Genomic DNA, 22,553 nt, shown 5'->3' on the forward strand with positions numbered 1-22,553 from the left:
AATATCACTCAACTTGTTTGTAAGCACTCATGTTTAGTGATGCCACACTGCCTGTTGTTAGTACGCTCTGTTGATGGTATGTCTGCTTTCACAGAACCAGTAAAATGCAAGAATCCAGGAAATCCAGAACATGGTCATTCTTATGGTGACAATTACAGTGTTGGTAGTGAAGTTACTTTCTCCTGTGAAGAGGGTTTCCAGTTGACAGGAGCAACTAGAGTCACATGTTTGCAGTCTGGAGGATGGAGCCACCTTATACCATACTGTGAAGGTATTGTCTTGGGGCACTACTGTGTGTTTACTGAAAGGAAATTCAACAGTTAGTGTTAAAGCACAGTGGAGGAAAAGAAGGAATCGAAATGGCTTATGTAGAGATGGATGGAGCACCAGAAAAACCACTTCACATCAGGCATATCTATGGGGCACAGTCCCAATTATTTACCTCCAGTTAATCAAACTTTTGGTTAACTGAAGGTGGGTGGTGTCCCCAGAAGCAATATGTCTCTTTCTGCTTAACTACTACAACAATACACTTATACACCAAAGGTCCATAGCGTTGAATATTCATGGCCACATTGTATGGTTTTATTCCAGGCATCTGAAAGCTCCACAGGGTTATTACTGATCCAGTGCGGCCAGGATCATTGCAGAAGACTGTGTGGCTGCCACTAGTCTATGGCTGGCCGGTGTCCCCATCTGATCTCAAGTCTGATCTAGGGCTTGATGTGCAGAGACTTTATCTCCACAGTGTGCTATATGTCCAACAAGTGCCAACTGGCAGTGACTGATGATGACTTCAGTCATCTCAAGGCCAGTTCTCAATGATACATCCCTATTACTGATAAACTAAAATGTCTTATGCTCAGTAGTTACCATTGGCAATGCATATGAAATACCTCCAGCCTCCGGATGTCTTGTTTAAGCCATATCCATGTTTCAGATCCATATAAGAGGATCGGAAGCACGGAGGTTTGATAAATCCATACTTTATATGTAATTTCACCTTCTTTTGGCTCCAGACACTATGCAGGTCCTTCATGGCTGAGGTTTCTGAACTGATTCTTCTTAGCATGTCCATCAATCAATGACAATGTTACTGCCTCAATAGATGAAATCATCCACTACTTACACAGTTTGTCTGGCAGCACAGATGTTTTGTATCACAACTTTTGTGCTGATGCTCTGAATTTTTGTTTTTACCCAATAACTCCTTAGTCCAAGGGCAGCTGCCACGAGCTGGAAGCTCCCTCGTGCATCTTTAAGGTCATTTGCATCCTGGTCGAAGAGGGCGACATCATCCGCATAGTCCAAGTCTGTAAAAGAAGTTGAACCAGCAATTACACTGGTATTTGCAGAGACCCGTTCAAGGAGCCAATGTGCTGTGCGGCAGAATAGGCCTAAGGCGAGGACACAGCCCCACTTCATCCCAGATCTAGAGTAAGACCTGTTGGATCTGTGGGTCTCCCATCACATCCATGCCCCATAGTCATTATGTAGGTCTTAAATTAACTTCAGGTGGATGTCAGGAATGCCACTAGGGCCTTCCACCGGGCAGCTCTGTCAACAGGATCAAAGGCTGCTTTTAGGTCTACATATGCTGCCGTCAAAGGACAATTGAATTTGCAATGGATCTCAGATAACAGATGAAGAGCAAGTATGCCATTGTAGATCGTCCAGCAGTGAAACCTGATTGCTCGGGGCAATGGCATTTCACAAGAAGAGGCTGGGGCTTGGGCAAGTAGGACAAGTGTAAAAACTTTTCTGGGAACAGAAAGCAGAGTTATTGGCATGTAGTGACAGCACTCAGTGCCTTTCCCCAGAGGGATGACGATCCTTTCCATCTACTATGCTGATATCTGCCCAGTAGTCAAAGCCCAGACAAAAGGATGGTATAATGTTACACTTACAGGCTCTGTGGTGCACCTGAGGAGTTCGGGTGTTATGCCATCAGGTCCAGCAGCATGCCCACTTCCCAGTTTCTTTATGGCAAAGTGGACCTCTTCCGTCGTAGATACATCTACCCAGGTTTCAGGGTCAGGGTTTGCATCTACTACTAATATGCCCACATGTTACTACTAACAAATCCAGATCTGGGCATGAAGTCACTTCAGGATGGTTAAGTGCCTTACCTTAGACCTTAGTCCATCCCGTGCTTTGCTGCACATTGGGCTTCCCACATTTGCTATCCTTGCCTGTCAACTGCCCTTCTCTCTAAATCTTCCTATTTCATGTTGAGGTGCTTGATGTAATTCAGAACTGCTCATTTCCATGTTATTCACAGTCTTCCTCTCTTTCCTCTTGCGTTTTCTGGCTTCCATTCAAGGGTGGTATTTGGTAAGCATTCTTTTTCCATTCTCAGCACATGTTCCAGCCACTGATGTCTTCTTTTGTAGATTATTTGTGAGAGGGTGCTTTATCCAGTAATTTTTCTGACTTCTTCATTCGTCTTCCTATCTCTATATGTTATTCCCAATATTCTTCTCAGACATTTGTGATGAAATGCATCCAGCTTTTGCATATCTTTCTTGGTAAGTTGCTATGTCTCACTGCTATATGTTGTGATGGCGATAACAACTGCTTTGTACACGTTCAGTTTTGTCTCGAGAGAGATGATTTTGAGTTGCCAGATGTTTTTGATTCTTCCAAGTGCAGCATTTGCCTCCCCGATTCTTCTTCATATGTCCTCGTAACTGGTACCATCTTGGCTGATGGTACTTCCAAGATACGTAAAATTGTCCACCTTCTCCAGTTTCTCTTCTTCAATTTTGATTTGTTCCCTGTAGTCCCCATTAATGTGACTTTACATTTGTTTGCATTGTATCTCAAACCTGTCTTCTCCATTACTTCTTTTACTTGGTTTGTGCATTTTTGTAGTCCGTTGGCATCCTCATTGACAAGATTGATGTCGTCAGCAAAGTCTAGATCAAATAGCCTTGAATTGTTCCATTTTAAGCCATATGTATCACTGTCACATTGTTTTAATCTATAGTCGATGACTAGTATAAACAAAAATGGAGACAGTACGCACCCCTGCTTTACACCTGTCTTGATGCTGAATGGCTTACTCAGTCCATTTTCCATTTAAAGCAGCATTTTGAGTTGGCATAGAATGCCTTCATAACGTTGATTAATTTTGTTGAAATTCCGTATTGTTCCACAATTTTCCACATTGTTTCTCTGTTTACACTATGAAATGCCTTTTGAAAGGCCACATAATTGATGGCACTTGTATACTCAATAATGCATCTCAGGGAGAAAATAGCATCTATGCACGATCTCCCTTGTCTAAATCCAGATTGTTGTTCACGTAGGATGGTATCCATCTTTCCTTTCATTCTATTAAGGAGGACTGCTACTAATACTTTTCCTGTGACAGATAAAAGTGTTACTCCCCTCCAATTTGAGCAATTCTTTGGTAACTTGATTATGATAACGGCATTCTTCCGGCACTTTCTCCTCCGTCCATATTTTGTTACATAGCGAACAGATGACTGATTCCATGTCTTCACCTCCATATTTAAGCATCTAAGGATGAGTGCCATCCAAACCAGGTGCCTTGTTGTTTTTTCAGCTTCTGCAATTCTTTTTTTTACTTCTTCAATTTTTACCTCAGTACATCTATATCTAGATCTAATGGTTTATCATTGTTAAATTCCAATTTTTTAATTGGTTCTGGTTGGTTTAGCACTTCTTTGAAGTGTTGCACCCATCTATTTTCTTGTTCTTCCTGTGTTTTCAACATTTCTCCTGGTTTCCCTTTCACTGGGACACTTCTCAGTTTTGATCCATATCCTGTCAACTGTTTCAGGATCATGTAGACTGTTCTTGCATCGTTTCTTTCCCCTGCTTCTTCAGCTTCACTAGCCTTACGTTCTATCCAACTTCGCGTCTCTTTTTTGCATCATTTCTTTACTACTTTGTCAAAGTTCCTGTAGGTGTGTTTTGTTTCTTCAGTCACATGTTGTAGTACTAGAGCCTTTTGTTTTCTTCTTTTGGTCCATAATTTTCCATGTTTCTTCTGAGTATTCTTTGAGGACTTCTTCCTTGGTTGAGCATGTTTTACCGTCAGACTTATTTAGCAGCATAAACTCCACCCAAATTCCAATTTTGGATCAAAGTTATTTCATAGCTTTGAATGCAGATTTTAATTTATTAGATCTTATTCCTTCATTTGCCTCTTTTGCCAAGTTCTCAAACTAAGCTTCACAGTCCCCTTTTGCTCTGACCTGAAAAATAACTGGTAAACATTTACATGCAGTGTTGTCATGGCACACTCTGGCCTCAGATTTCTTTGGCAGAATTTGAAATGTCTCCTCAGATAGCCAGTGACATCACTTGTAGCATTTCAGTTTTGGAATGACATCTACGGCTTCTCAGATGACTGTACTTACGGTGGTCCAAGTTTATTCTACATTATCCAGGAAAGCGCCACGTGCATTGAATTTGTTATGCAAGTGCTGAATTTTCACTGAGGCTTTGTGCCTACTGTGTCATAATGAGCTCGCTCTTTTGTTGAAATAGGGGGGTAGTTGCCATTTTAACAACCAGAAGAAGATGGTTAGTAGTTGCCAAAGCTTCTGCACCTCTGTAAATCCAATATGATCATGCTGTACTACGATTCTGGACCAATATATGATCCAGCTCCTTCCTCGTCCAGCCATCGTTGTATATCCAGGTTTCCCAATGGATATCCAAGTGCTTGAACCAACTGCCAGTGATGGTCATATTATGACAAGCACAACAGGAGATAAATATAACAGAGCTATTATTATTGTTCCAGAGCAAAATAGCCTGAGAATAAGCTCAAAGCCATTTCTGGGACAACTTGGTGTGGCATTCATATCTGCAAGTATAATTTCATTGTGTGGCAGAACAGATTGCATCTCTGCTGCTAGGTGCTGAGAAAATGTGTCTTTATTAGCATCTGTTGCTTCCGCAGTGGGAGTGTAGGCTACAGCGATGCACAGTTGCCCATGGCAATGCATCAGCCTTGCATATAGTCATTGATCAGAAATATGGAGCCACATTGTGAGTAAAGTATTAGTGCTACCTTATTAATGTGTCTTGTTTCCTCCAGAGTACAGTAGACTTGTGTTCTCCATAGAATGTTGACCATTTTTTGCAAGCCTCACCTCAGTTATCCCTGCAACTGCAGTGTTGAATCTTTTCAACTCTAGGACTAATTCTGCCTGGCACCCAACCTCATTTAGCATTAGTACATTCCAGGTGGCAAATCAAATGGATTTTCTCAAATTAGTCATGGACGCTATAGGCATTATGGAGTTCGGCCTAAAGTATGGATCGTGTTTTATCAGATGCCCCTTGATTCACCGTGTCTCCTTGGTACAGGAGAGATGTAGAGTGGTAATTTTGTTTGGGGACACCAGCCCCCTTCCCAGAATGCCTTGTGCATGAAGCAGATGGTTCTGAAGTCATAGCTTGTCTGCCTTCGCCACTGTTTGGGAATATTTTCTCTTCTCTGCTGGGTCTGCCATTGGCCTTTTCTCGTAACCCACAGCAGGGGCCAGTCAGAACCAAGGCTCACATTGGCAGGGGTGACCACACCCTGAAGTAATGCAGCAAATAATGCTGCCCTACCCACATGCTTACACAGAATCCAGTAATTCCAGAGGCTGCAACTGTCTTCAAACCCTTTGGGGGGAAATGAGGTGATCCTTTGCTCTACAGCTCTTCTGTTTAAAGTGTGCCCCCTAGGATCCATATGAAAGTTATGACTTGCATCAAGCCAGGTGTTATATACTGTCACTTTTGTTGTTTTGTGCTGTAAGGTAGGAAAATTGGGAATGTTTGTTTAATAATCAGTTTTTTCTCCCAAGATGCCTGCTTTTTTGGTCATTTTTTCCCTTGTTTTAACCCCCATCCCCACACTGTACTCCTGGAGGTCCCGTGGTGCAGTGGCCAACCAGTACAAAGAAGCCCATCAGGGCTTTACCTTTATCCAAGGGATCTCTTGAGCAATGTGAAGCATCCGTGTACCATTCCTCCTCTACTTCCACATCCCTAAGAGCTTGCTACTTTTTCTGAAATGTTGTTTTTTAAAAGGACATTGTCAAATTAAATTTGATGAAAATTTTAAAATAAAATAAAAAATTCAGTGGAAATGGCTTTCTTTAAATGAACATTCCCCTGCAGTGCTTTTAACCCTAACCCTAACCCTGAAAACCTCTGCCTGAAACTAACTATAAACAAAGGTGAAACTGACTTCATTGATTTTCATTGTCCAAGCTGAAAGATGTACAAAACTCAAAGAGCATAAATAGTGACGAGTAGATTAGACAGTCTAAAATTCTCTCATCCATTATACTAGACAATGATATTAGTAAAATAAGTAAAGGGACGTGTTTGTTTTTGCAGTTTCATTGTTATGTGATCGTGCCCCTTGACACAAAAGATTTACCTTTTTAAAAAGAATTTATCTAGATCAGACGTTTCATAGACACTAAGGCCCTAATTCAGCAAAGCATGTAAGCATGTATTAACTTTAAGCAGCTGATTAGTCCCATCCTTATCCGGCAGAGCATGCATTTGAAGTTAAGCACATGTGTAAGCATTTTGCTTAATTGAGACAAAGTGCTTTTCTGAATTGGTGCCCAAACTGCTGACTACAAAAGTCTGCTTGTGCTACTGCCAGTGCCCCTGCTTTCACAAAGCACTAGTGTGCGAAAGCAGACACTCTGGACTGTAGCACATAGCAAGATTCAATTTTAGGCAATGAAGCATCTGCTTGCCTAGATGATATCTTCTCATAGGATGACAAAGGTCTCCCAGCTTCTTGTTCCTCCATTAGGAGAAAAGCGTGACATGAAAGCAAACAAGATGTTTCCAATAATTAACAAATAAAGCTATAGCAAAATCAATTACTCCTGGAAGAGCAAATCCCGCTTCCCTGACTCAGGCAAGTCCCCACTATGTCCTCATTGCAAGTACTTGTGTGAATAAGGCCAACGGGATTCAGCCCTAGTAGACATTTCAACAGAAAACAGAATTTTCTTGTTTGCATCTTGGACCTGTGCTGTCTAAACAATTATTTTTGATGTTCTCTCTTTAAAGCTGTATCCTGTGGTAGTCCAGTTATTCCAGAAAATGGTGCCATTGAGGGCTCAAATTTTACATATGGCAAGAAGGTGCTGTACAGGTAGGAGATACATTGTATTTGGAGAAGTACTGTAGTAAGAGTCTGGAAGCAAATGAGAAAAACAACAACTGGATTTAATCAGAGAGTAATTGACCTGCACAAAGTGGGGGGGAGCGGGGAAGTAATGGAACAATGAACAGAATCCACCCAAAACCTCACCCATTAATCCTTTCATAGGGTTCACAAATTATACAATACTAGGTTGCATTTATTTTAATACACAGGGTAGAAAACGAATATTGTGGACCACTGTACCTGAACAACCATTCTGTAGTTAGCATATGATGTTTTACTTATTCCACGTAATGGGCTGTATATTAACAAAGCCCTTGAAATAATGCTAGTACAGTATAGTGGGCCTATTACTCTCTCCCCATTCATCAGCCCAGAAACCCAGTTACCCCGGTATCAGCCTGTATTATTATTTTTATATGCGTTAAAGTAGCACCTATGATCCCTAGTCACAGCCCCAGACCTCATTGCTCTAGGTGCAGTACAAACACCGAACAAAAATAGGGCCCTGCCTCAAAGTGCTTATAGTCTAAGTATAAGACAAAAATCGACAGGTGAATACAGTCAAATAGATGGGAAAGCAAGAGGAAACAAGGAGACAATACTAGCCAGCATGATAGGCTGTGGTCTCAGCACACTAGCTGCCTAATGATTGCCAAGTATTTTCTAGGCATCAAGTCAAAAAAGAGTTTAAGAGGGTCTTTGAATGGCCAGGATATCACAGAAGTCACTGTAGAGTAGGAAATGTTACGTTTTTAATGGTGTCCACAGTGCATACTGTACAAGACACATAAATACTAACCAGACCTGTGGAATAGTCCCTTTTGCTTTGCAGAGCTGGGTACAAAAACCTACATTTTTTGTGAAAATTTGGCAAATTGGGCCCAGGTAAATTTTTTCTATTTTCCCAAAGAAACAGCTTTTTTTAGCGAAATCTCTTTGTTTGGCATTTCTACAAATTCTGAATAAAATATTCAGCATTAGCTCAAATATTGTTCCATCCATCCTGTCTCCTGGGATATGCAGTATAACTCCATCCTTCCACCCACTGGCCAGAAGGATGGTGAAGGGACTTGAGGACACATCCACAACGTAGGGGCTAGTTAAAGACTGAAGCCACAATGTCCCTCTGTGGTTTTGGCCTTTGCATTCTGTTCAGGCCTGAGCCTACCTGACCTAACGGACCTAGGATCAATTTCTCAAAAGAGGCCAGGCAACTTAGGAGTCTAAGTCCTATTTTGAAAAATGAGCTGAGCACTTCAGAGCCTAAGTCTCATTGGAAGTGTATGGGACTTAGGCTCCTCAGTGTCTCAGTCACTTTTGTAAATGGGACTTGGGCTCCTAAAGCACTTAGGTGCTGTTGAAAATTTGATGCCTAGGAATCGCATCGATTTTTAATGGGATGAGGGAGCATTTCCCTAGCTACAGGGGAGCAGGAAATCCTGAGCCCACAAAACCGTTTTAGATCTCTGAGAATATTTAAGTTGAAGCCACAGGTATTCTCCTTTGCATAAATCTGGTGAAAACTTGGCTGTTGGAGCCAAATTTTTGTAATGGCACTAATCCTGTGCACGTTGTAATATATGTGGGTGGGGGGAATGAAAGGGATGCTTGGGGAGAATCCTATACAAACAAGATGTATGTATTTTATACTGATTTTCTTCTTTTAATGCAGATGTAACAAAGGATACAATCTGATGGGTGAAAAGGAAACATCGTGCCTTGCTAGTGGTGCTTGGAATCATGCTCCTCCTGCCTGTGAAATAGTAACATGTCCTAGCCCACAGGGCATAAACAATGGAAAATACACACTGAGTGGCATGACATACCTTTCTACTGCATCATATAAGTGTAACAGTGGATACAGGTAAAAGCTGTAGAATCAAGTCACAGGCACTCTTAAGTGCTGTGAAGATGCTGATGAAACGTAAAGACTTGCTGGAATGGCTAATTCATGTTTGATGTAGAGAGTGTCAGAGGAACACAATAATAGATTTAAGGATTTTTTTCATCTTTGAGATACTTTCTGTGTTTCACACAACATGCCAACACTTGTGGGATGCTCATGTAGCATCAGTCATCTTATTAATGTTTAATTCATTCTCTTTATCACCAAGCTGTAAAGCACATTTCAAACATATGGAAATTAACCCAATATTAGAGCCATATTTAAAAGTTCTTCTTTACACCTGAAAGGCTGCAGTCCACTTAATTAGCTTTTAATGTTTATGCAAAATTATTTTTATTATTATTTTGCAGTGATCTTAAAATGCTAGCTAAAAAGGATCTTCTGTAAATTAAAGTGACCTTTATAGACATTCTAATGAATGAATAAAATCAGTAAAATAGTGATTTATTTTAAGCTTGGATTTTCATTTTACATTTGTGGATTGAGCCTTGTGTAAACAGATTTTTAGCAGACAATTAAAAATAAATAACCCCATTATATTAAAAGAAATAGCTTTAATCATGTTACCTACTGTGCAAATTAAAAAATCCTTAATATTATCTATATCCGTTGCAAACACACACCTATACTGACATATATACATACTCGGGGCCTAATTCTCCTTTGCCGTTCACCTTGTGCAATTATTCACATGGGTCCAAATGAGCGCAAAGCGGTGGGAAAGGATAACACAGGTGTAAGTGAACGGTGGATTCTGATTTAGTAGTTTTTTTACACATATTTTGTGCTCACTTTCAATTGGTGTAAAAGACTGCTTAAACTACAAGGCAGGGTAGAATTGGGCCCTATAGCTACAGTCCAGGCTCAATCCTGCACTCCTATCTTGAGCATAATTCCTACTAAAGTAAACGGAAGCTTTGTCTACGACTGCAGAATTAGGCCAACCAGACAATTCATATCATATAGATCATGGCTTCTTTTATAGATGAAATCAATTACATGAAAATTACAGTTAATGTATAGTGTTGTTTCACAAATACCAGTTCCATCAATGTATTTTGAAGGCTCTTTTGTATAATATGGGGGTTTTTTTTAATTCCTGCATGATGCCTAAATAATTGAGTTTTTTGTGGTCATCCTGCCTGGATGTTTGGGAGATGAACTCCACCATCCCTTTTGGTAGTCACCACTCCAGCCAATGACCCTCCACACCACACCCCCTGGGTGTCGTGGCATCTGTGCAACCATGGATCCAGTCCCTTCTGTAGTCCACCACACATGCTCTTTTTCACCGGCATGTTCCAAGCCCATGCAGAGCCCACTTCCTTGGCAGTGCCACATCCCTTATGTGCCATGGCTCAGCACTGGAGATGGCCTTTCACCAATGAATTACACCCTGCCATTTTGTGCATATCCCTTGGTGTTACTGTAGCTAAAGAAACCAAAAGATCAGCTAACTTCTAATAGCTTAGGCCTTTCCTCAGCCAGCAAAAACCTTTAACATCCTACAGGGACTGAATGACTTTTTGAAAAATAATCTAAACATCAACATGTCCCTTAGTCTTTTAGGTGAATCAAGTTTCAGAGTTCTACAGATGCACATTGTGGTGGTGTATAAATGAATAACCTAATTCAAACACTGATGGCCCAATCTTGCAGTCCATAGGTGGGCAAAACTTCCATTTTCTTCAGTGGGAGTTTTATATGCGTCAGTAGAGCGATCCAGACCGGAACAGACTCTGTCAGCTTTCTCCTCTAGTAGTTCTGTTCAACTGCTGTTCTGACAAAGTTAGCCATATATTTTGTGAACAGAGGGTAAAATCCTGGCCCCAGTTAAGTTAATGGTAAACTTCCCCATGACTTCACTGGGGCTAGTATTACAGCTAGAAGGTATTTTCAAGGAGCTCCCGGCTTCTGTCCCCAACCCCATACAAACTGGTTACAGATTAATAATAACCTTTAATTCTCTTAGCCTACAGGGTCCCCCAGTACTTGTGTGTGAAGCTTCAGCTAATTGGAACAGCATACCACCAGTCTGCAAAATTGTCTCTTGTGGATCCCCTCCTGCCATCAAAGATGCCATGATCAGTGGGAATAACTTTACTTTTGGCAGTACAGTCACTTATATGTGTAAGGAAGGGTATGTACATTAGCACTATTAGAATAAAGCCCACGATGAGTGAAAATTGTCAAGCCACACAGCAGCTCGCTTGCTGTAAGGCTGTGTCTTAATGCTATTCTTTGATGTCACATGCTCGTAAGAACATGACTGTTTTATTGATGCTCATTCATTAATTATTGGTATGGTTGTAACTAGACGGAAATGAAAGGTGATTGACAGTTTTTGTGAAGTGGGAAGTCTTTATGTGTCACACATAGCCCATTTCCTCAGGCCATTTGTCAGGTTTCACAAGCCGGCTAAAGTTAGATGGGATACATACTTGAATGGGAGAGCTACAGGGAAGTCCAGTTGCTGAAGGCAGTGATTCTGATAATTCAATTGGAACCCCTTTCCCTCTAGTCACTGTTGAAACAGAGCCCCAGCATGGTGTGAAGCTGGCAGTGCCATATTTGAGAGGAGACATTTTGTAAAATCAAGGATCCCATGGCTCTTTTCACTAGAGTAATAATAAAATAAATAGTGACTATTTAATCAGTAGATCTCAAGGTGCTTCACAATCTTTTAATGTGTTTATCCTCTCAACACCCTGGGAGGCAGGGCAGTGCTATTATCCCCATTTAACAGATGGGGAACTGAGGCTCAGAGATACTAAGTGACTTGATCAAAGTCACATAGGAAGTCCATGGTGGAGCAGGGAATTGTACTCGGGTCTCCCACATCCTAGGCTTTGCCCTAACCACTGGACCTCCTTCCTCCCACTGGAGAACAGGGATATTAATCCTGGTGTCAAGGCCAGATTCTAATTTGGGTGAATTACATTCTGCCTTCATGAACATCTCTCTGCAGTTTCAGCTATGCAGTGTCCTTCTTCATTTTCTGTCTGTGTAGTACTTCTGTGCATTTTTAAATATACAGTACAGACTCGTTTACACGCGGATGTTGGGAGTCAAGCCATCAGGACTGCATGTTAATGGACTGCAGGTCAGAGGGCCATGCTGAAATATCTTAAGATATCTATATATACATGTATAATTATCTAGGATTACATACGTATTCACAGTGTCCCAAATACTGCAGGCCTATCTGTTAATGTCGCTTTGCAAGAATATAAATTCAAATGTGTAATCTAATAAAAACAGGTTTCAGAGTAGCAGCTGTGTTAGTCTGTATTCACAAAAAAGAAAAGGAGTACTTGTGGCACCTTAGAGACTAACAAATTTATTTGAGCATAAGCTTTCGTGAGCTACAGCTCACTTCATCGGATGCATTTGGTGGAAAATACAGTGGGGAGATTTATATACACACACAGAGAACATGAAATAATGGGTTTTATCATACACACTGTAAGGAGAGTGATCACTTAAGATGAGCTATTACCAGCAGGAAGGAGGAGGGGAAGGAGGAAAACCTTTTGTGGTGATAGTCAAGGTGGGCCATTTCCAGCAGTTAACAAGAACGTCTGAGGAACAGTGGGGGGTGGGTGGAGGGAGAAATAACATGGGGAAATAGTTTTACTTTATGTAATGACTCATCCACTCCCAGTCTCTATTCAAGCCTAAGTTAATTGTATCCAGTTTGCAAATTAATTCCAATTCAGCAGTCTCTCGTTGGAGTCTGTTTTTGAAGTTTTTTTGTTGAAGAATAGCCACTCTCAGGTCTGTAATCGTGTGACCGGAGAGATATTGAAGTGTTCTCCGACTGGTTTTTGAATGTTATAATTTTTGACGTCTGATATGTGTCCATTTATTCTTTTACGTAGAGACTGTCCAGTTTGACCAATGTACATGGCAGAGAGGCATTGCTGGCACATGATGGCATCTATCACATTGGTAGATGCGCAGGTGAATGAGCCTCTGATAGTGTGGCTGATGTGATTAGGCCCTATGATGGTGTCCCCTGAATAGATATGTGGCAGAGTTGGCAACAGTCTTTGTTGCAAGGACAGGTTCCTGGGTTAGCAGTTCTGTTGTGTGGTGCGTGGTTGCTGGTGAGTATTTGCTTCAGGTTGGGGGGCTGTCTGTAAGCAAGGACTGGCCTGTCTCCCAAGATCTGTGAGAGTGATGGGTCGTCCTTCAGGATAGGTTGTAGATCCTTGATGATGCTTTCGAGAGGTTTTAGTTGGGGGCTGAAGGTGATGGCTAGTGGCATTCTGTTATTTTCTTTGTTGAGACTGTCCTGTAGTAGGTGACTTCTGGCTACTCTTCTGGCTCTGTCAATCTGTTTCTTCACTTCAGCAGGTGGGTATTGTAGTTGTAAGAAAGCATGATAGAGATCTTGCAGGTGTTTGTCTCTGTCTGAGGGGTTGGAGCAAATGGGGTTATATCGTAGAGCTTGGCTGTAGACAATGGATCGTGTGGTGTGATCTGGATGAAAGTTAGATGCATGTAGGTAGGAATAGCGGTCAGTAGGTTTCTGATATAGGGTGATGTTTATGTGACCATCGCTTATTAGCACCGTAGTGTCCAGGAAGTGGATCTCTTGTGTGAACAGGTCCAGGCTGAGGTTGATGGTGGGATGGAAATTGTTGAAATCATGGTGGAATTCCTCAAGGGCTTCTTTTCCATGGGTCCAGATGATGAAGATGTCATCAATGTAGCGCAAGTAGAGTAGGGGCATTAGGGGAGGAGAGCTGAGGAAGCGTTGTTCTAAGTCAGCCATAAAAATGTTGGCATACTGTGGGGCCATGCGGGTACCCATCGCAGTGCCGCTGATTTGAAGGTATACATTGTCCCCAAATGTGAAATAGTTATGGGTGAGGACAAAGTCACAAAGTTCAACCACCAGGTTTGCCGTGACATTATCGGGGATACTGTTCCTGACGGCTTGTAGTCCATCTTTGTGTGGAATGTTGGTGTAGAGGGCTTCTACATCCATAGTGGCCAGGATGATGTTTTTAGGAAGATCACCAATGGATTGTAGTTTCCTCAGGAAGTCAGTGGTGTCTCGAAGATAGCTGGGGGTGCTGGTAGCATAGGGCCTGAGGAGGGAGTCTACGTAACCAGACAATCCAGCTGTCAGGGTGCCAATGCCTGAGATGATGGGGCGTCCAGGATTTCCAGGTCTATGGATCTTGGGTAGCCGATAAAATACCCCAGGTTGGGGTTCCGGGGTGTGCTTTTTCAGGGAGTTTCTTGAGCAAATGCTGTAGTTTCTTTTGGTAACCCTCAGTGGGATCAGAGGGTAATGGCTTGTAGAAAGTGGTGTTGGAGAGCTGCCTAGTAGCCTCTTGTTCATATTCCGACTTATTTATGATGACGACAGCACCTCCTTTGTCAGTCTTTTTGATTATGATGTCAGAGTTGTTTCTGAGGCTGTGGATGGCATTGTGTTCTGCACGGCTGAGGTTATGGGGCAAGTGATGCTGCTTTTCCACAATTTCCAGCCCGTGCACGTCGGCGGAAGCATTCTATGTAGAAGTTCAGTCTGCTGTTTCGACCTTCAGGAGGAGTCCACCCAGAATCCTTCTTTTTGTAGTCTTGGTAGGAAGGTCCCTGTGGGTTAATACGTTGGTTAGAGGTGTGTTGGAAATATTCCTTGAGACGGAGACATCAAAAATAGGATTCTAGGTCACCACAGAACTGTATCATGTTCGTGGGGGTGGAGGGGCAAAAGGAGAGGCCCCGAGATAGGACAGATTCTTCTGATGGGCTAAGAGTATAGTTGGATAGATTAACAATATTGCTGGGTGGATTAATGGAACCACTGTTGTGGCCCCTTGTGGCATGTAGTAGTTTCGAGAGTTTAGTGTCCTTTTTTTTTTTTGAGGAGAAGCAAAGTGTGTGTTGTAGATGGCTTATCTAGTTTTTGTAAAGTCCAGCCACGAGGAAGTTTGTGTGGAAGGTTGGTTCTTTATGAGAGTATCCAGTTTTGAGAGCATTGGCACCCTGACAGCAGGATTGTCCAACCCTGACAGCCCCCCAGCCTGAAGCAAATACTCACCAGCAACCGCACACCACACAACAGAACCACTAACCCAGGAACCTATCCTTGCAACAAAGTCCGTTGCCATCTCTGTCCACATATCTATTCAGGGGACACCATCATAGGGCCTAATCATATCAACCACACTATCAGAGGCTCATTCACCTGCGCATCTACCAATGTGATATATGCCATCATGTGCCAGCAGTGCCCCTCTGCCATGTACATTGCTCAAACCTGACAGTCTCTACGTAAAAGAAAAAATGGACACAAATCAGACGTCAAGAATTATAACATTCAAAAACCAGTTGGCACTTCTATGTGCTTTTTTTTTTGTGGAATCCCAGCCAACAGTGTCTGAAAATAAATACTGCAGAAAGTCAGAGTACTTTTACAGTTGTGGCCAACAAAATCTAAACAATTCGTTTCCAGCCCTCCGCTGCAAAGATTCATCAGAGACTTTCACAGTGGGTTGTTGTTCATTCTCTTTTTGTATGAACACACCACAGAAAATGTAAGGCTTTAAATAAACAGACAACACATTTTGTGTTGAAATAACTGCAGTTTAAGTGGGATAATTGGCAGCATTACGTGCTGCTTATGATCAAATCCCAGAGACTGATTTGCTAAATATAATATTATCCACTGACTACATATTAAAATTGCAGTATTTGTGAAGGATTAGAAACAAATTACATGCCGTACTGAATTTTAAAAGTATTTCTTTTTATATATGTTGGTGGTTTCTTCTGGAGGAGTCATTACCAAATGACAATATACCCATTAACAACAATATTTTTAGCTAACTTAGCTTATTTCCATAGTATCTGAGTACTTCATAGGTCAATTAATTGGTATAGCAAACCCACTGGATTTCACAGAGTTTTCAACTCTTCTTCCTTCTCTAGTTATAAGCAGCTCTGCTTTGGGTAGAAGTTTTTGGTTTGTTTCCATTTGGTGGGGAAGGTTGATTGTTATTGTAAATGTTGTTCTGATTGTGGTAGAAAAGCTTTACCAAAAGGTAACGTTTTGCTGTGTGTCCAGATAGCCAGATTACCTAACCTATTTCTCCATAGATAATAAGTTTTTCTATAGCAGCCCTTGGCGTAGTATCTAAGCAGTAAACATCATACTAGAATTGCGACTATTGTCTAAAGTGGACCCTTCACAGTTCTAGGAAGCTCTGCTTGTAGAGTTGTCCAGGGGATGTGGGGTGGCTTGACACTTCAGTTATCAGTCTAACTCCATATGTTGTTGGTTTTTTCCTGATCCACAGCTACACGTTAATTGGCCCTGACACGGTAGAATGCTTAGCCAGTGGTGAGTGGAGCATGAGTCACCAGCAGTGCCTGGCTGTTTCCTGTGATGAACCTCCCCATGTGGAACATGCTTCTCCAGAGAGCGCCCATCGATTGTTTGGCGATGTAGCTTATTACTACTGCTCAGATGGCTACAGCTTGGAGGACAATTCCAAGCTGTTTTGCAATGCTCAAGGGAAGTGGGTGCCTCCTGCTGGCATGAAGATGCCCCACTGCGTTGCTGATTTTTGTGAGAGGCCGCCCACAGTGTCATACACCATCCTGGAATCAGTTAATAAAGTAAAGTTTCCTGCTGGTTCAGCCGTGAGCTTCAAGTGTATGGAAGGTTTTGTCCTAAACACGTCTGCTAAGATTGAGTGCATCAGAGGTGGCCAGTGGACTCCGTCTCCTTTGACCATCCAATGCATCCCGGTTCGCTGTGGGGAACCGCCAAGTATTAGAAATGGCTATAAGAGTGGAGCCAACTACAGATTTGGAGCAGTGGTGGCTTACAGCTGCAACAAAGGGTTCTATATCAAAGGAGAAAAGAAAAGGACATGTGAGGCCACAGGAGACTGGAGCGGTACCCTACCTACCTGCCATCCGGTGTCTTGTGGAGAACCACCCAAGCTTGAAAACGGAGTCATTGAGGTATGATAAGAGTTTTCCAAGCTGCTTGCTGCGCTGGCAAAGTTGAGGTGTCGTAAAGATTCCCACTGGCTAGCCCACTTGTTGAAGTTGAAGTAGGATGCAACCAGAACTGAAATCAAAAGGATGATGGAGATGGCCTTGTATCTTGTGAATTAGGCTTCTCAAAAACACAAGCCCATTAACAGAATTTCCTGTTATGAGCAAAGATTTCATGTAGGAGACTCCGCCAATTGGTTTTCCTAATGTCTCGCTACATATTTGTCCTCTCCAGTCTGTGGGCCAATTCCCACTGCTCCCTAGAGATCTATCCAGCTGCTACAGCTAGCTCACAAACCTTACTCTTTTTGTGCGTATTACCAGAAACATCTGATTTGAAATAAACAGATAACTCTGGGATGAATTCTTCCTTTTGGATGTACACACAGCTCCCGCTGAGGGTAGAATTTGGCCAAACTGTCAAATTAAATTGAAATGAATAAAAGCTAGAAGTCAATAACCTCATAGGAGCTAAAAGGTGTAATGAATGCAGCTTTTCTCTTATTGCTGGACCCGTGCTCTATTCTGGTGTACAAAGAAATGTTTTCATGCTAAACTTCATGGGGTATGGGGGGAGAGGCGAGATCAAATTTATTTTTTATTTTAAAGGTCTAGCTTCAATTAGAATTGAGGCCAGAGGGGGAAAAAAACATCCTCTCTCGAGGGATCAGGCTGCAGTAATAAGTTATAGGAAGAGTGGGATTCAAGATTCCAAGAGTGTAACCAAACATGAAACTGCCTTTTACCTCTGAACTATGATTGTAACACAGTGGCCCCCATGTAATTAGGTTGATAATGGTAGGACAGTTCCACTAGGAGACGTTGAGAGTGCATAGTGTACCTGGAACCATTTTAATTGCTTCCTTAAGGGAGCAAACTCTTCATGTTATAATTACTTGTTTTCTTTCTCTTATGAAGGCCAGTTATAGAGAGTGGCTAAATCAGCTGAAAAAATGAAACTCCCTCACTAGTGCGTTCTTATTTCAGTTTGCTCAATTATTATTATGTATTATCATGAATACTGTTTTTCTACCATAAGTATTCATTGTACCTATAAAGTTTTCTTTGCAGTATTGTACTTGCAATCTCAGGTGTTCTATCGCTACAGCAGAGGTTCTCAAACTGTGTTAATTATTATTGTTATTATTTTATCCAAAGCGCTTTACAATAGTTAGCTAACAGTACAAACAACATTTAGAAAGATCATTAAGTGGTCCACCGAGACCCTAAGCAATTTTCAAGTGGTCTGCGGAAAAAAAGTTTGAGAACCACTGTTCTACACTGGATAAAGCTTTAAATTAAAGAGCCATGTCATTTGCAGAGGTCGCCTCTGGCTGCTTCCAACCTTCTGTTGCTCTTCTCCCTTTTTGTGTACAGATTTTTGTGCATATATGGCCAGGAAAACATTTTCTAGCTTTAAATTTTGAACATTAAGCTTTAAAACTTTTTAATGTTTCATTCAGTGCAACTCTATTGACTTCAGCGGGTGCAAGTCAAGGCAGAACTTGCCCCTTATATTTCTAGTGCAGACATTTATTTCTTTGCAATCAATCCTTGTGTCTGGTTAGCAATTAGATACAGAAAGACTAATAAAATCAAAATTCATCTGCCAGGGTCAAGAGTTTTTACATTCTACTTCCATTTGTCTCACCCACTTTACAGAGTACGACTGGCCGTTTCTTTGAGAACGAAGTGTACTACCAGTGTAATGCTGGCTACAAGCTAGTTGGAAGTTCAGTTGCAGTCTGCCAAGCAAATCGTCAGTGGCATAGTGAATCGCCACCTTCTTGTGTTCCTCTCAGTTGTGGTAAACCACCTCCTATCCATCACGGATATGCCAAGGGAGAAAGCTTTGATGTGGGATCCAAGGTTGAGTTTTTCTGCAATGAGGGCTATGAGCTGATGGGAGATGCCTCTTGGACATGCCAGAAGTCTGGGAAGTGGAGCAAAAAGCAAAGCCAAAAGTGTGTGCCAACAAAGTGCCCAGAACCACCACTGATTGAAAATCAGCTCGTCTTGAAAGAGATGGTTCACCGAGTAGGTGTTGTACAGTTTTCCTGCAAAGAGGGCTATGTCTTGCATGGTTCCCCGGTGCTGAAATGTTTGCCATCACAACAGTGGAATGATTCCTTTCCAGTCTGCAAGGTTGTACTGTGCCATGGGCCTCCATACATTCCCTTTGGTGAGCCTGTGGTATCATCTCTTCATTTTGGTAGCACCGTGACATACACCTGCATGGATGGGTTTTTACTGAAGGGAGAATCTACAATTGGATGCCAAGCTGATGGCTCCTGGAGCTTTCCATTGCCAGAATGTATTCCAGTAGAATGCCCCCAGCCTGAAGAAATTCAGAATGGCATTGTAGATGTGCAGGGTCTTACTTATCTTAGCACAGCACTGTACACTTGTAAACCAGGCTTTGAATTACTGGGGAACATGACTATTCTCTGTGGAGAAGATGGTCATTGGCTTGGTGGAAAGCCAGCTTGCAAGCCTGTTGAATGCCCAAAACCTAAGGAGATTCAGAATGGCAAATATTCATACACAAACTTTCATTATGGGCAGACTGTTACATATTCGTGTGACAGAGGATTCCAGCTCAAAGGGCTGAATGTACTGAGCTGCTTAGAGACAGGAGAGTGGGACGCTGATGTTCCGTCTTGCAAAGCCATAAACTGTGACCCCCCTCGGCCCATTGAGAACGGTTTTGTGGAAGGTGCAGACTACAGCTATGGTGCTATGATCATCTATAGCTGCTTTCCAGGTTTCCAGCTGGCTGGTCTTGCCATGCAGACTTGTGAAGAGTTGGGATGGTCTAGCTTTACTCCAGTCTGCCTACCAACAGACTGTGGCCTGCCTCCCCATATTGACTTTGGGGAATATGTGCAGGTTAGAAGTGAAGAAGGACATTTTGACCAAGAAAGAATACATCTTACTGAGAGCCCTCCTCTTTCCCACACATTAGTTGCTAGTAACTGGAAAGATATAAAAAGTCCTTTGAAGGAAACTAATGCAGTACAGTTGACAAACTTTTTATATGGAACCACAGTTATGTACACATGCTACTCTGGTTATGAGCTATTAGGAAACCCCATACTAGCTTGCCAAGAGGATGGGACGTGGAATGGTAGTGCCCCTGTCTGCATATCAATAGAGTGTGACTTACTCTCACCCCTAGAGAATGGCTTTTTACATTTTACTGAGAATACACTTGGTAGCGTAGTGCAATATGCCTGTAAACCAGGGTATAAGCTAGTTGGTTCCGACACAAGGCTGTGTTTGCCTAACCGACAGTGGAGTAATGCTGCTCCATACTGTGAGGTGGTATTGTGTACCACACCTAACAAACTCATGAATGGAAATATAAAGGGAGAAAACTACACTTACAGGAGTGTGGTCCATTATGAATGTGATCCTGGGTACCAGTTAAATGGCTCAGATAAAAGGACATGCCAGGATAACCAAAAATGGGATGGGAATGAGCCTATTTGCATCCCCGTTTCTTGTTGGCAACCAGCAGTTTTAGAAAATGGCCAAGTGGCTGGAGATGAATACACATTCCAAAAACACATAGAGTACAGCTGTAATGAAGGTTTCCAGCTGCATGGGGACAGGAGCAGAGTCTGCCTTGCAAATGGAAGCTGGAGTGGAATCACTCCAGCTTGTAAATCCATCAGGTGCACAGTACCACTACCTCTTCCCAATGGGGAAATAATTGGATCAGAATATGGCGTTGGGAAGGAAGTTCAGTATCGCTGCAGTGAAGGCTACACGTTGCATGGAGCATCCATACTTGCCTGTCAGGGTGATGGCACCTGGGATAGAGAAGCTCCAAACTGTGAGCCAGTCAATTGTGGACCCCCAGAAGACATCTCTCATGGCTTCCTGAATAGTTCAGGCTTCAGTTATGGGGAATACACACAGTACGTGTGTTTTCCCGGTTATGAGTTACGTGGAAACCCACTGCGGCAGTGTTTGTCCAATGGCTCATGGGGGGGTAGCCTCCCCTCTTGCCTCTCCTGTGAATGCCCCATGCCACAGATCCAGAACGGGGTTGTTATCGGGAAAGATTTCCGCTGTGGGGAAAGTGCACAATTTCAGTGCCTGGAGGGCTTTAAACTGCTAGGGCCTTCTGAACTCTCCTGTGAGGCAGCTGGCAAATGGAGTTCTGCTTTTCCACACTGCAGGGGGATTTCATGTGGCTCCCCACCAACAATCCCCAATGCCTTTATCAGTGGAAGCAGCTCTGTGGATGAGAACACTGTAATATATAACTGCATAACGGGCTTTGTCATACAAGGGAGGCCAGAGCTGACTTGTACAGATAAGGGCATTTGGAGTGAGCCGTATCCACTCTGCGAGCAGTTGTCCTGTGGACCCCCACCTTCCATTCCTAATGCAGTGGCTGTCGGAGAGGCCCATACCTATGGAAGCAGAGTCCAGTACAGGTAAGAAGGCTGCTGTAATTACATCTCCTTGAAATGTCAAAAGAATGAACATAGGAAGATGGGGTGGGATCTGAGTTACTACAGAGAATTCTTTCCTGGGCATCTGGCTGGTGAGTCTTGCCCACATGCTCAGGGTTCAGCTAATCGCCATAATTGGGTCGGGAAGGAATTTTCCTCCAGGGCAGATTGGCAGAGGCCCTGGGGGGTTTTCGCCTTCCCCTGCAGCGTGGGACACGGGTCACTTGCTGGAGGATTCTCTGCACCTTGAAGTCTTTAAATCATGATTTGAGGACTTCAGTAGCTCAGACATAGGTGAGAGGTTTATTGCAGGAGTTGGTGGGTGAGATTCTGTGGCCTGCGTTGTGCAGGAGGTCAGACTAGATGATCATAATTGTCCCTTCTACCTTAAAGTCTATGAGTCTATGAGGACCTTTAAAGCAAACAAATAAATTCAATTAGTGAAAGGTTATAAAATACATAGGCTGTGGAGTGGACCTCATGGGGAGGTTGACACACACTCTTGGGGTTCCTGCTGCCATGTAACGCCTCACTCCAGCCTCATACTTTACCCACAACACATAGCCTATCATGCATTTAAGCCATGGAGAGTGCACAATATAAGTTAATATTATTGAGGTTGTGGTAAAAAAATTGTGTTACAGTTTCCAGGTATGTGTGTGTGTGTGTGTGTGTTTCTATGAGGCTGAAGTGAGTGTATTAGCAAAGGGATGGATTCCATCAGTGAGAGTGGCTAAAATGAGGGACTGATGGGTGGGTGGGACAGCATGTAAATCAAGGTACCCGAACAGGTCACTTCCCTGCTTTTAAGGGTTTGGGTGGATGGATTTTCACTTAAGCACACTTAATTGGTGTGTGTATGTTTGTGTGCATGTGTACATACAGATAGATCCCATGGAGGCCAAATTCTCCAGTCCAATTGAATTGCACTCAGTGCAGGACTGTGTGGGGTAAAGCAAATATGTCTTTGTTAGCTTTGCAG

The 22,553-nt window shown here is 42.5% G+C and overlaps 1 protein-coding gene across 1 annotated transcript in view; it reads left to right on the forward strand.

The window, feature by feature from the left end:
- SVEP1 (sushi, von Willebrand factor type A, EGF and pentraxin domain containing 1) overlaps positions 1-22,553 on the forward strand; it is a 170,313-nt gene that overhangs the window by 101,428 nt on the left and 46,332 nt on the right. Inside the window, exons 33-38 of the mRNA XM_038402181.2 lie at positions 95-271; positions 7,072-7,156; positions 8,844-9,035; positions 11,050-11,217; positions 16,397-17,069; positions 18,768-21,553. Of these exons, the coding sequence (XP_038258109.2) occupies positions 95-271; positions 7,072-7,156; positions 8,844-9,035; positions 11,050-11,217; positions 16,397-17,069; positions 18,768-21,553 (4,081 nt within the window). The remainder of the gene's footprint in view (positions 1-94; positions 272-7,071; positions 7,157-8,843; positions 9,036-11,049; positions 11,218-16,396; positions 17,070-18,767; positions 21,554-22,553) is intronic.

Source organism: Dermochelys coriacea, chromosome 5 (assembly GCF_009764565.3).
Source record: "Dermochelys coriacea isolate rDerCor1 chromosome 5, rDerCor1.pri.v4, whole genome shotgun sequence".
Taxonomy (NCBI): domain Eukaryota; kingdom Metazoa; phylum Chordata; order Testudines; family Dermochelyidae; genus Dermochelys; species Dermochelys coriacea.